The following is a 15,190-nucleotide window of genomic DNA, read 5'->3' on the forward strand; positions in this document are numbered from 1 at the left end:
TTTTTAGGAATAAATTAACAAAGAGACTAGGATTAATTCTCTAATTAATCCTTGATTAGTGTTTGGATTTACGGGGTGTCACAACTAGCCTCGGCCACTGAGGGACTTGGTAATTTTAGAGGTTTTTCGGGGGCTCGTAGGCAGCCAGCCTCGCCCACAGAGGGACTTGGCAGTTTGGGAGGTTCCTTGGGGGCTCGTAGGCAGCCAGCCTCGCCCACTGAGGGACTCGGCGGTTTTGGAGGTTCCTTGGGGGCTCGTAGGCAGCCAGCCTCGCCTACTAAGGGACTCGGTAGTTTTGGAGCTTCCTTGGGGGCTCGTAGGCAGCCAGCCTCTCCCACTAAGGGACTTGGCAGTCTTAAAGGATCCTCGGGGGCTCATAAGCAGCCGTCCTCGCCCGCTAAGGGACTTAGCGAATTCTCGAATGATTATTCGAGGTTGGTGGACGGCGAGCAGTGCACGCACACACAATAAATAAACAGGAAGATCAAGAAAGCAGTTGATGAACAAAAGCCTAGCGGGCAAGAAATGCATTCAAAAAGGACCTTGAAGGACAAACTACATTCAAAAAATAGGGAAACGAGAACGCCTCCCAACTAGTTTATTCTAAGTTCACCTTCCCAGCTAGTCCGACGGGAACGCCTTTCGAAGGAGCTCGGGCTTAATTATGAGAAACATGGCAAAGGCACACATCTTGTTCACGTCTCTCTGCAAAGCTTGCGTGACTGGATGAAAGTGTGGCATACATCCACCCTCTCCTGGATAGATAATGGTAAAGGGGTTGCCAGAGTCTGATATACTTTCTGGCCTACCTTGTTATTTTGGAGAGACGGTGGATTTTCTACAAAAAGGAGGGGCACCCCCTCTCGGGCCGGCGCCTGCTCCACTAGAGGAGCGCCCCTTAGATTCTACACTAGCATATGAGACCGCATCTTGGCGCGGCGGTGGTCGTACTACAACGGCCGAAAGGACGGGACTTGTAGGCAGGCAGCCTCGCCCACTGGTGGACTTGGCGGTTTATGAGGATCATCGGAGGCGCGCGGGCAGTCAGCTCGCCGAGGGAGACGGCACCCTAATGCGGAGAGAGCAAAGAATACCGGCTGCCAAGGGACGAGCTGGAGAAAAGAAGGTGTGAGATTGAGGAGTGCAAGAAAGATCGAGGGTATTTATAGAGACAGAGAGGCGGCAAGAGTGTGACACCTGTCTCTAGCCCAAAAGAGATGACCGTTGACATAACACTTGAGATGACGTGTAACACCCCGTGTTACGGCCTCTGAATACGGACCAATTATGGTCCTCAACTTTCAATTTCACAAATTGGTCCTCAACTTTCAATTTCAACTATAGACCAATTTGTGAATTTAGCTATAGTTGAGGGACTATTTTGGGTATTTACTCTATAATTAAAAAGGATTTAATTGGACTAGAATTCCCATTAATTAATTAGTACAGTCCATAATAGATCATAGACCCTTATCCATCAAGTCTTTAATTCTATTAGGAATAGGGAAAGTGGGCCTTTACTATTCAGATTCTAGTTAGGACTCCTGAATCTATATATAGGGGGTTAGAAAGCATTTAGAAATCCTACCACAATTAGTTCTGCCACGCGAGATATTCCCCGAGGAACCCTAGCAAAGGAATCCCCAACCACCGAACTTAGAGGAATCCATTGGAAGGAGACCTTAGAGAAGAACCTTAGCAGCCAAGGATATTGATTAGGGCTAAGAGGTAACTGTTAGGAATAAAGTGTAATGGTTTTGATATGCCAAATTTGTATTTGTAGAACCCACAATTTTATTTTTATAGGTCTAGTAGAGTCTTAGACTATGATCGGGAAATTATTTAATTAGCAAAAGAGAAAAACAGAGGAAGATGCATGAAAATAGAAGGAGAAGATATAAAGCCTAAAATCAAGAATTTGTCTGGTGAAAATGACAAATTGAAGAAGAAGATGAATGATATGATTTTCACGTCACTACTACTCAGAAAGAATTCCCAGAAGAATTTTCGTGAAAGAAAATTAAGATTTGAAGTTTGCATGAATTTGACTTGGAGATCAAGCATCTATGGAAAGAAAGGAGTGCATCAAAGATGATTGGAGATGTAACCAATAGACTGTACGGACGAAGTGGAAAATGCCAAAATTAATTAAGCTTGATGGAGTTGGGTGCTAGTTTGGCTTTGGCTTTGGGCGTCAATTGCAAGTGGCAATTGAGAAGCAATTGCACGCACTTGGGAGCCGATTTCATAGATCAAATGAAATTGGGAGCTAGTTTCACATGGGAATCAATTCAAGTTGGGAGCCAATGCAAAATTGAAATCCAATTCAAGTTGTAGTATGTGATGCAATTTCAAATTGGGGACCGATTCAAAGAAGACGTGGGTGTCAATTATAAAGGAGAAATTCAAATTGGGAGGAAGTTCAAAGCCAGTTTGAAGTCTGAGAACACCCAGACATGAGGATGAAGAAGAAGCGTGAAAATGAAGAAAACTTGCAGAAGAATTTCGCAGAAGAAAAATACTAGTCCAACTAGTATGGGATTAAATTGAAGAATATTTTTTGAAGCATTTAAATCCCAAGAACCACTACAGAGCTGATCAGAGAAGCCGTTCTACATAAAACTGAGACCCAGATATTCCCAAGAAATGTGAGAACACCAGAGAAATATCAGATGAAGTTTGGGAACTCATTTGCATGAAGTTGAAGCTCTACAAACAACTATATTATCTTTTCTGACACTTTTCCAGAAGATAAGATAAGATCTCTGACAAAAGATACAAGAATTCAAAAATGAGATCGTCTCTTTCCAACGGGCAGATTCTCATTACCAGCTATATAAGGATGAAGATATGAAGATTTGAAGATGGGGAACAAGAGCAAGAATACAAAGAGCAAGAGTTTCAATTGGTACAGAGCATACCAAAAAGAAATCTTCAAGTGAGAAAAGAAAAAGAACTCAGAGAGCTTAAAGAGAAATATTCAGAGAGTTCTAAAAGCAGAGCTAAACAGAGCATAAAAATCAAGTGCTATACTTGATACATTCAAAGAGAGAAAAACACTCAGAGATACAGAGCTTTCACGAGAAATCACTCAAGAGTGTTAAATCTTCATCAACAAGAGACCTGCATCATATTGAAGATCATCTACAGAGTCTCAGAAGTTGGAAGCAAGAAGAAAACTTGTCTTTAAACAAGTGATATTCCTACGGGAGTTTAGGAAGGGAGGAAAGTAGCACGGAGCTGTGAAATCCTGGATTGTCACACGGAGCTGTGAGATCCGAAGCAGCAGTGTTGGAGACACTGGGCGTGATAAATGCGGGCTTTGTGATCAAAGCACTAGATCACGGAAGAGCGTTTCTACCGGAGCGTAGAAGACGGGGGGAAAGTAACGCGGAGTCGTGAAATCCTGGAAAAGTAGCGCGGCGACGTGAAACCCGAAGCAGCAGTTTGGTGTCACTGGGCGTGATTAGTGCGAGCTTGGTGATCAAAGCACTAGATCACGGAATTCATTGTATCTTGGAACCAAGAAGTGGTGGATATAGTGAATTGCTCTTGGAGATAAGAGCAAGTGGAGTAGGAGGATTACACCACCTCTGAACCACTATAATTGTCTTGTGTTCTTTACTGCTTTCTTTACTTACTGCTCTTTACTTACTTCACACGAGATATACTTGACACAATCTCACACACACTTATCTTTATTTATTTCCGCTTCGTACCATACTCTAACAATCTAGTTAAGAGTTTTGGTTTCTCTGTGCCTTAGCAATTGTTGTGCTATGCGAAAAAGCTTGAAAGTCTATTAACCCCCCCCCCCCCACCCCCCCTTTCTAGACTTTCACCTTACCTCTTTTGGGACCAACAGTAACCCATGTCTTACTAAACCTATTTTCCTTGCTATATCTTATTTATTGGCTCCTTTGATAATTGTATGTGTGATTCTGTGATTGAGTCTTGATAGAGCCTTGCCTAGGGTTTATGTTGTGTTTATTTGATAATCTTGATGATCTTGATGTTGTGATTGATTATATGTGTAATCTTGTATTTAATTATGTCTAGAGCTTGTCCCTAGGGTTTATATCGTGAATCTCGTTGTTGTGATGTTCTTGGTATATTTGGGTGGGTTTATGCATGATCGGGTGTTGAGTCTAGCCTAGGATTTATCTTTAGGGCTTTGCATATAGCTTTCTTGATGTTCTTGAGGTTCCGGATGCTCCTGAACTGTTATTTGATTGATGTTGAGTCTTGGCATGCTTAGGAATCGTGTTAGAGCGTATTTGGAATGATTTTTGGTTTAATCTTCGTTAATTGAATCCGTGATATTGTTGTTACGTGTTAGAAAGTGTTTGGACATGGTTTTGGATTCCACGAACGAACCCCGAGCCGAATTTCTACCATAGTACCAGTGGGGGGTAGGTGGGGGGACGAATTCCCACCACCTACCCGCTGCCCGAGACTGCCCAATTCCAGCGGGCAGGCGACTGCCTGCCGGGCAGCCGCTGGAAGTTGAGACCGTCGCCGGCGGGTGGTCCTCCACCCACCGCACACCTGCTGGAAATTAGTGGCGGGTCGTGATATTTTCCCCCGTTTGTTGTTTTCCCGTGTCCCGTTGTTCCCCGTTTGACGTGTATGACTCTCGTTTGATGTTTTGAATACCGTTCTAGGAATTTATGTGTAGTACGTGTCGTTGTTGCTATGTGTTGATTGTTATTGATTGATGATGTGTTGATTGATTGAATGATGATGAGTATCGTGGTCATTGCGCAATGATCAATGTGACTGATGATGATAAGATTGTGACTAGTGGAAATGAATTGTTGGCGGATGGCACAACGAGTGCCCGGTCATTGTACTAAAGGTACAGACCTAGCGGTTACTGTGCTGAAGGCACAAACCCAACTTCGACTAGCTTGCCTTGAGCATGGTTCATGTTATAAGTGCTGCGGTGCCATGTCGGGGCTATATGCGCTGACCCCTTGGTATTGGTACTAGAGGTACGGATCATGCGAATAGCACTGCGGCGCTATCATGATATGAGGTGGTTGATAGGTGGTTGGTTGGTGGGGGCATGTAGTTGCCCGGAGGGATAAGGGAGGCGATATAAAGGTGGCTTGGAGGTATATGTTGGAACTGATATAAGGACGGAGGGGAGCCACAAGGTTGGAACTTGGTATAAGGTTGGAAGATGGATTGTGTGCCTTGATGATTACTTGTTAATTGATTGTCTCTGAATTCCCTTGTTGTCTCTATTTGTTATTTATGAGCTTATCTGTCTATTATGTCTTGTATTGCGTTCTTAGGATGCATGCTAGCCTCTATGATCATTCTATAGTGTCATTGTTATGCCTTGTGTCTTGATCTTGGTTTAAAACTATAGTTGCTTAGGTTATATATGTATTCCAATTTCAAAATGATTTCCTTATATCTACCTATATTGTACTTAACGCATTGGAGTGGGTTACCAGCATTATTCGCTGACGGTTGTTACACCGAATGTTTTTCAAGAGCAGTTGAGTAGCTTTGGAGCGCGCTAGATGGATTCGTGGACTTAGTTTAGATAGTTCTAGCTTTGATGAGATGGTCTGCGTGCCTTGATTTGTATTTGGATATTACTTACGCTTTGTTAGTTAGTTTAGCCTGTGCATCTGAGTTCTCTAGCTCAGGTGTGGCATAGCACCCCGACTATTATGTGTCATTTATGCTCTGTTTGGGATTTAATAATAGATTCACATTTATTTTTTATAAGCTCTTATGGCTTTAAAAATTAGGGATGTTACATGATGGCTGCGAGAAGGCATGTCCCGGTGGAATCAGCGAAATAGCCATCAGTACGCCTAGAGCGACTGTACCGCTCCCAGAACCAATCGGGAAAAACGGGACCAGTCAGTAATGCCGAGACCAGCCTGGGACTTGCTCGGGAGCTCAACAAAATCCAGACAGACTGAGAAGCCAGGCGGCCAAGACATCTTTGGGGAACTTGTGCTTTCTGTTATTTACTTTTTCAGGTTAACGGCTCAGCCAAAACCTAAAAAAGTGAGGGACTGGTGATAGATATCCCAAATTAGCCGCCTAGGCAAGAGGCCAAATAAGGGAGCCGAGCCGGTGGCTGACCAGGAGGGAAAGAGGAAACGGCTAAGAACCTCCTGATCATGATAACAGACGCCCCGAAGCCCACTATGCACTTATCGAGCAGTCAGCCTGCCAGCCGGCGCGTCCCCAAGTGGGCCGTGGAAGGAAATGCCATGGGCGACCAGTCACGATGATCGGTGTGTCCCTGATCACGAGCCTCATGAGACTGGGACGGGCGACCAGGTCACGTGGGCGGGAGGTCCCCCACTGCGCAACACCCCAGGACCCGGACAGGCAACCAGGCCTGCCAGGAGGGATGCTCCAACCTGGAGGCAGAAACTTAGGAAGGTGTCCTCATGCGACCGGGACAGCTCTCGACTGGGTACACGCCCCGAAACGCGTATCAGCAGATTTTCCGGAAGCAATATTCGCTTAGATTAGGTAGTTTCCATAATTCGCTTAGATAGGAAAGGTAGGGAATCGATGGTTGCATCAGCTCATACGTCAGCCCTACTTACCCTTGACCTTGGCTAGATGTCAGCCCTACCTACCATGTATAGATTCGATATTCGTGTATAAATATCCCCATGGGATCTCCATGGCGGGAGACGAAACCCTCTCTCTCTCGGGGAGCGGCATATTTTGAAGGGCAACACCCTAAAGGAATAACGACCAATTATTCTCTAAAATTATCTTTATTTTCTCGCTTTCTTTACACTCGCAAACACAGTTATCCGGTAGTGTTGGCCTGCCGGGCAGCCATCAACGCGGTGAAAACCAACATTATGGTTGTTTGATATTTTGTCATTCACATTTCTAACGTCATTTAATATTCGCCCCCACTCAGATGATTTTATGGATCCGCCACTGAGTACAGAGAAGGTAAAAAACAGAAATTATCACACTTTCTGTTATAATACTTGTGATTATTCTCATCATGCGGAGACTGGAGATGGCTAACCTGAGAGGTTAGGAGGTATTGAGTGGCAGTTTTACAGCAGCTTTCGCAAGATTATTTTTGAAGTCTGATTAGACCACTATTTATAGTACATTTTATAATTTGTATATGTATATTATAAATAAATGTTAGTTATTAATTCCAATTCCATTGAAGATTGAAGAGGCATCAGGCAGAATTAAATGGTGACTGTGGGTATTCTACACTAAATGTACAAAGGTTTTTTTTTTTTAAAATTGATTTAAGATATGATAAATAAATATTGTGGTTGTGCGGATTCCCAAATCAGTTATAATAATAATTTTTTTGGCGGGAACTATAGATTCTGCTTTATTATAATAGAAGAAGATAATAATAACAACAGTTTTCAAAAAATAATAATAATAACAATAGCAATAGCAATAGCAATAATAAAAAAATGAATAATAATAATAATAATAATAATAATAATAATAATAATAATAATAATTCATAATACAAAACAAAATAATATATATAATAAAAAAAAAAACACAACTGATCTGGAATCAACTTTGATCAAATATCGTTACTGAATGAAGATGAGCTCAAAGAGCTCCTCTATATAAGACTCCCTTAATGACTTACGAAATGATTTGTTTGCCCATCACTGCTAGGCAAGTATTGATAGCCTAAAAGACTCATTCATTTAAGGAACATTTAATGGCTTCAGTTATAAGTTTTTTTTTTTTAAAAAAAAAACTAATTAAATATAATTCAAATGTGTTTTGAGAAAAAGGTTATTCTTTCTCTAAGCGTCAAATTTAAATGCTGCAAAATGTAAAATTTCAGTTTTCAACGGCTTGGAACAAACCATTGCTCCAAACTGCTGAAGAATCAAACGACATTTTTGGCATTTAACTATTTCGAAAAGAAAACGGATTAACCATAGTATAAGTAAATTGGAAAAAGTATTTGTTATTAATAATTTACTGGAAATATTAAAAATAAATATGTTATTAATTTTTAATAATTAACTAATTAATATGTATTAAAAAGGAATAATTGACTGAGAATAAAAATGGCACGGAAATTAGGCCAATTAGAAAATGAAATGAATATTAATACTTGATTAAAAATTAAAAATAATTACAAATTGATTCAAATGAAAAATGAAATGGCCAGACTGCCCAAACAATAGTATAAATAAATTGGAAAATGAATATGTTATTAATAATTGACTAGAAATATTTTTTTTTAAATCTATTATTAATAATTAAATAATTGATATGTAGTAACAAAATAATAATTGACCGAGATAAAAAATGACAAGAAAATTATGCCAATATAAAAATGAAATGAACATTAATAATTGGCTGGAAATTAAAAATAATCCTCAATTAACTATTTCAAACAGGAAACAGATTAACTATAATATAGGTATTATATGGATATATATGGATCTGAACTCATTGATTTCCAGAGAAAATATTCATGTAATGGACAAACTATTTTGAGAATACTTTGCACAGAGAATACTTTGCACAGAGAAGATTGTTACTACGTTATTCCATGACTATGTTAATTATATGGTAATTAAAAGAAAATGGTAAATTGAAAAAATAATTTATTATTAATAATTGACTGAGAATATTAAAAAAATTTGTTATTAATAATTAACTAATTGATATGTATTAAAAAGTAATTGACTATGATTAAAAATAACAAATAAATTAGGTCAATTGAAAAAAGAAATGAATATTACTAATTTACTCAAAATTCTAAATGATCCCTGATTAATTATTTTTAAAAAAAAAACGAATTAACTATAATATATGTATTATATGTGATACATATGAATCCGAGCTCATTGATTCCCCAAAGAAAATAGTAATGCAATGGGCAATGGTCTATTGTATGTGGCTTTTCCCGAATCACCCATCCTGATGGGCGGAAGGTGTTAGCTCTGGACGAGGATGGATAATATGCTGTTGCTACTACCAATGTCATCTACAAAGAGATTTTCAATAATGTGTACTTCCAGCCAGTGATATTATGTTTTCTTTTTATGCGAGGATGACAAAATTGGTATATATCTACACATAAATTATATCTTCCATACAAATAAATTAGGATAGCAAATGATTTATATAACTCAGTTGCTAGACAACGAGTAAATTTGCCACTTAATACAAATCATAAACACCGATATATAAAATCTCTAAATTTTCAGCACCGGATGCGTACATCTACAGATTGGTTATTAATTGGGCAATTATTTGTTCGAATTCAAGCAAGGATAACATCAGAAAATACAGTCGATACAACTCAATTCTTCAATTGCACTATATAATATTTGACGTTATAATTTATATAATTGTATATCAATCCAAATATTCTTAAAATATTATAACAAATCTATTACGTGCATTGCACGGGTGAAAATACTAGTTTAAATAAAAACAAAATTATCCATACATCACACGAATAATTTACTAGTTAGATATATCATAAACATAGTTCTTATATAAATAATCTTTTTTCAAATGAATAAATTTTTTATGGAGATTTTTGACAAATATTGCATGTTATTTTATTTAAAATTTTTTTATTTAAATACATTAACTATGTAATTAAATTAGTTATTTTAAATTCAGATTCAAATAACAATAAACTTTAAAATTAACATAATAATAACATAATTAAATTTTTAAAAATATTAAATATTACATTGTATAATTATACTTATTACATTTTTAATAAAACTAATTTTGTTTAGTATCATAACATTATAATACATATAAATTTTTGTTTGTGCAACGCACGCAGCAAATACTAATTTGCCTATAAAAGAAATAAAGAATCCTATTTTGCCAATTTCATTTTATTATATTTTAGTAAACAGCAATACTACTCATTATCCAAAATTTTTACATTCTAATTTTCTCGTATTTTGACATGACATTATTTTATTTGATTTGATTCAATACTTTATATTAATAAATTAGTGAAGTAAAATAATTTATGTATATCCATGATTATTAACCACTTCATCAGTCTTCTTTTGGAGGGAAAAAATTGGTTTTCCTAAAATACCCCTAATGATAGTCCCACGACGTGTCTCCCACGTCCGTACATCCAGACTGCATCTTAATCCAACGGCTCACGTTTGTTTTCTTTCTTCCATATAATCCCTACGCCTTCTAACTCTCTCAGAGAAGTGCAGAGTTTGGAGCTCCGATTCCCTTGCAGCGTTGTCTATCTCTCGTCATTCTCTCTCAGGTTTCCACTTTCACAAAGGTAGATTCAATTGCATTCCGTTTTCGATCCACTGATCCGATCATGGATTGCTTTGTTTCCTACATTCGATTGTTAGTTTATACTTTTTGGTCTGTGGATATGAATCAGAAATCGTAACCATTCTCCTTTTTTCCGTATATTTGTTATTTTACGCTCGAGAGCTTTGAATTTCTCCGAAATGATAATTTTAGCATTCTGATTTGGATGATGTTTTTTTAGATCGGATTGGCGTTTGATTTTAATGAAACGTTGTTCATGATTTTCATCCTTTGCTTTTATTTGACAACTTTGCATTTTATCTCGGATCGGTTTTATATGCGTACATGATATGATGATATGTACATGTAGAATTCGTTTCAAACATGAACCAATGCTATCATGTGAATCTGTGTATTATTGTGTACCGATGATCTTGATTGATCTTGTTGTTTATAATTTTTTTTGACCGGGTAATATACATCATTGCACTGATGCACCTGCACCATTGTATCACTGCATCCGATGCACCATGCATTGGATGCACCAGTACACCACTCCAATCATCTCAGCCGTTTGATCTCTCATTTGAATGGTGCATAGGGGTTCACAGGTTCACACGATGGCACTAGTTCACACCTGAAACGTACCCTGTACATGTATGTGTGTATATATATATATATATATATATATATATATATAGATGTATGTACGTGTTGACATTATTCTAAATATTATGTCTTTGAATTTTGTAGCAGAACAATAAAAAAATAAGAGCTTTTTCATTTGCTGCAGTGAAAATTTTTGAATAATTGGTTGTTGTCAAAGTCTGATTTTACTTATCAAAAATATATGCACGCCTTGAGCACCTGCCCTTGCACTATCTCTGGATTTCATTCTAACAGGTTTCAGACTGCCCTGGAAATGTATGATATTAAATGGTTTGAAGTATCCATTTTCATAAATAAAACTAAGAGCTTGCTTACACAGTCATTATTTCAGAAACTCCATAAGTCATATCTATTTCTTAACAATTAACACTGAGATATCATAGTTTTTATTCGTCATTATAGTTTTTACTTGAAGTAAAGATTATTCATTTGGATTCCGTATATTTTTTATAGTATCATTATATGTTTATTAGATGGCAATGCATATCTCATAGCTTTTCTGTCATTCAGGATTCATGGATAAAGTTAACCAAGAGTTTAGACATTACTGTTGCACCAGTTTCTGTATTTAGACATTTATGATTATGACTAGTAATAGAGCACCAAGATGTTAGAGTTGTATGACTTGATTCATGTATTACCTCTTTTTTTTTGTTTTTGTTTTGTTTTTGTTTTTTTTTGTTTTTTTTTTTTTCATCAATGTTGCATTTTTCTTGCAGGACGTAGCATAAGATGGCAGAGGGAGAGGATATTCAGCCACTCGTCTGTGACAATGGTACAGGAATGGTCAAGGTACTGATTTAGGGTTCTTTTATTTTTTGGCCAAAGTGGATGATTTTACTATTATATGTTGATGAACTTCTATGTTATTTAATTATTTTATAAAGTTTGGGCTCTTTTTTCTCAATTCAATTAATCAAAAAGGTTTGTATTGGATCAAATTCTAGGCTGGGTTTGCTGGAGATGATGCTCCACGAGCTGTGTTCCCTAGCATTGTTGGCCGCCCCCGTCACACAGGTGTTATGGTGGGTATGGGTCAAAAAGATGCATATGTAGGAGATGAAGCCCAGTCAAAGCGAGGAATTTTAACTTTGAAATATCCCATTGAACATGGTATTGTTAACAACTGGGATGATATGGAGAAAATATGGCATCACACATTTTATAATGAACTTCGTGTTGCCCCTGAGGAGCATCCAATACTCTTGACTGAAGCACCTTTAAACCCTAAGGCTAATCGCGAAAAGATGACCCAAATTATGTTTGAGACATTCAACGCCCCAGCAATGTATGTTGCCATTCAGGCTGTTCTTTCGCTATATGCTAGTGGGCGTACAACTGGTAAGAGTTTTATACCTATTTATCATCTTATTGATTTCACTTCGAAGTGTTTCAAGTTCATTACAGAAAAATTCCCAAGAGAGTAGAGGTGTATGTTCTGTTGTTTAAAAATTTTTGAGATTTTCTTAATTTGAACTTCTGTCTACGGTCTACCCACTCATGGTCCTTGGTGTTGCTTCTGCTTTTCCTTTTCAGGTATTGTTTTGGATTCTGGTGATGGTGTCAGTCACACTGTCCCTATTTATGAGGGTTATGCTCTTCCACATGCCATCCTTCGTCTTGATTTGGCTGGCCGTGACTTGACAGATCATTTGATGAAAATTCTCACAGAGCGTGGGTACTCATTTACCACTTCAGCTGAGCGGGAAATTGTGAGAGACATGAAAGAAAAGCTTTCTTACATAGCACTTGACTATGAGCAAGAGCTCGAGACCTCAAAGACTAGCTCTTCTGTAGAAAAGAGCTATGAGCTCCCTGATGGACAAGTTATCACCATAGGAGCAGAACGTTTCCGATGCCCTGAGGTCCTTTTCCAGCCATCGATTATTGGGATGGAAGCAGCAGGAATCCATGAGACCACATACAATTCTATAATGAAATGTGATGTCGACATAAGAAAGGACCTTTATGGAAACATAGTACTCAGTGGTGGTACTACCATGTTCACTGGTATAGCTGATAGAATGAGCAAGGAAATTACTGCATTGGCCCCTAGCAGCATGAAGATCAAGGTGGTGGCACCACCTGAGAGGAAATACAGTGTCTGGATTGGAGGCTCCATCTTAGCCTCCCTCAGCACATTCCAACAGGTTTGACATTAACCAACCCCATAAAGTAAAGAATATATATATATGTGTGTATGTTTATTCATGTGGCAATAGTTTATTATTATTATTATTCTTTTGGATGACGAGGGAAACCTGCCCTCACTATCTTGTCCATACATGATCCGCTCGAACCAAGAAAGTTGGGATTCGAACTCGTGACTTTATGGTTACAAGTTTGTACCTTTAGCCATCTTGGTTGGGTCACTCCAAACTAATTTATTTGATTTGTACATGTAATACACTGTGTATTGTTGTGATTTTATATTTTAACATTTTATTGGTGTGTGCAGATGTGGATTGCCAAGGCGGAGTATGATGAGTCTGGTCCATCAATTGTGCACAGAAAGTGCTTCTAATTTTTAAAGAACAATGATTTTGATGAAGATGTGTTTTATCCTATCAAGTCACGAATGCAGAATGCAGAATGCAGAATAGGAGGTGTTTGGTTCAAGTTATTAAGATAACTAAGGTTATATTTGTTTGGAAATATAAAATTTTCAATGTTTGGTTCTTATTATTAATTATTAATTTTGAGCTTTTGGTATTTTAATCAATTTATCTTATTACTGTTGCTTTATTTACACATTTCAGTTTTAAACCAAACACAAGAATTTAACATTCCTAGTAATTTAATCATTCTTTCATTGCCGAATTTTCATTTTTCAATAATTGTGAAAATTTACAACAATATAAACATGGAAGAAACTGGAGCAACAATCTCATGAGTTACGATCTTCTCCGATGGTGCGAATAGGTAAAACAACGTGTGGGATATAGCAAATATGATCTATTTATAAGTTAAATGATAACTATGTAACTTACTAAATTGTATATCTTATTAGTCATTCGGAAAAAGAATCCTACCCAGGTTAGATTTATTTTCCTAACTTCTAAGAAATCTCATTCATAATTGCTACCTTTTAAATTTATAGAAAAGTTTAAATTTCTTAGTTACTAAACGCAATCTAATTTTTAAAAAATTAGATTTTAATTTAAAAAATACTTTCTCAATTACACATAAAAGGGAAAAATTTTCATTTTTTATCTTTTAATTATACTCGTAGTACAAATTTAGTTTCTAAGTTATATGCGCGATCATCTTTAACCTCTAAGTGATGCACGAAGTGGCGATTTTTGTACCCCAGGTACTATTTCTCGAATGACTGAAATTGTCACTCCATGTAATTTAGGGGTTAAAGATGGTCACGCATATAACTCAGGGACTAAGCCTGTACCACGAATATAACTGGAGTTACAAAAATACAATTTCCTTAAAAAAAAAAAAAACTATGTACTTTTTTACATTTTTGTGAAAGTTTTCTTAGCTAACAAATGACATCTTATAGCCTTTGAGGTTTTTTTAATAAATAAAATTTAATAAATGATTTTTATCAATATGAAAATTTAGTTAATTTTAAAACCGAAGGGCGCCTGTATGCAAAAATATATGTGAATTTTAATGTAAAACAGTTAATTTCGAAACTGAACGACCACCCATTTGGACTCGACGTTACTGGAATAGCTCAAGAGGTAGACCAATCAGTGAATGGTAATTTATATTATGGACTAGGTTCTACATAGCATGAATCATAGATTAAAACAATGAGGTACAAAGTAAGGTAAAGAATTTTATAGCACATAAAAAATCACAACACAAAACACATAGCATAACATTATGGACCCAGCTAGATTAAAAAGACTAGATATATAAATTTATACTCGTAAGGTACATAATTTCATAACACAAGACACAAAAAAACATAACACAGGGCACACACAAATGTTATATATTTACTTATTATTCAAATATGATTTAAGTACATAATTTGTGTTCATATATACAAAGTTTCACAACACAAGATACAAAAATTCATAATATAAGCCAATTATTAATTTGTTACAGGTACAAAATTCATACTCATAAAGTTCAAAATTTCATAACGCAAGACACAAAAAGTCATAACACAAAACACAAACACATGAACCAAGATACATAGTTCAGTATGAACCCTGGTCCATGATATAACAATTGTCAATGAGCAGGGACGGAGCCAGAAAACTTAAGTTGGGGGGGGGGGGGGGGGGGGAGG

General features: G+C 36.9%; 1 protein-coding gene across 1 annotated transcript; it reads left to right on the plus strand.

Annotated features, from left to right (window-relative positions):
- The first annotated feature begins 10,187 nt into the window (after nucleotides 1-10,187).
- On the plus strand, nucleotides 10,188-13,654 carry LOC109171556 (actin-like). Its single transcript, XM_019320596.1, has 5 exons — nucleotides 10,188-10,285; nucleotides 11,652-11,724; nucleotides 11,880-12,273; nucleotides 12,469-13,082; nucleotides 13,391-13,654. The coding sequence occupies exons 2-5, from the start codon at nucleotides 11,665-11,667 to the stop codon at nucleotides 13,454-13,456; spliced, it is 1,134 nt and encodes a 377-aa protein (XP_019176141.1). The 5' UTR covers nucleotides 10,188-10,285; nucleotides 11,652-11,664; the 3' UTR covers nucleotides 13,457-13,654.
- The last annotated feature ends 1,536 nt before the right edge of the window (nucleotides 13,655-15,190 follow it).

The sequence above is a fragment of the Ipomoea nil genome, unplaced genomic scaffold (genome assembly GCF_001879475.1).
Source record: "Ipomoea nil cultivar Tokyo-kokei standard unplaced genomic scaffold, Asagao_1.1 scaffold0319, whole genome shotgun sequence".
In the NCBI taxonomy this organism is placed as follows: Eukaryota; Viridiplantae; Streptophyta; class Magnoliopsida; order Solanales; family Convolvulaceae; genus Ipomoea; species Ipomoea nil.

Bases quoted from the DNA above. Each gene is read 5' to 3' on its own strand.
- LOC109171556 (XM_019320596.1), top strand. From the start codon at position 11,665: ATGGCAGAGGGAGAGGATATTCAGCCACTCGTCTGTGACAATGGTACA. The intron at 12,274-12,468 runs GTAAGAGTTTTA...TTTCCTTTTCAG, and splicing joins TGCTAGTGGGCGTACAACTG to GTATTGTTTTGGATTCTGGT. The intron at 13,083-13,390 runs GTTTGACATTAA...TGGTGTGTGCAG, and splicing joins CCCTCAGCACATTCCAACAG to ATGTGGATTGCCAAGGCGGA.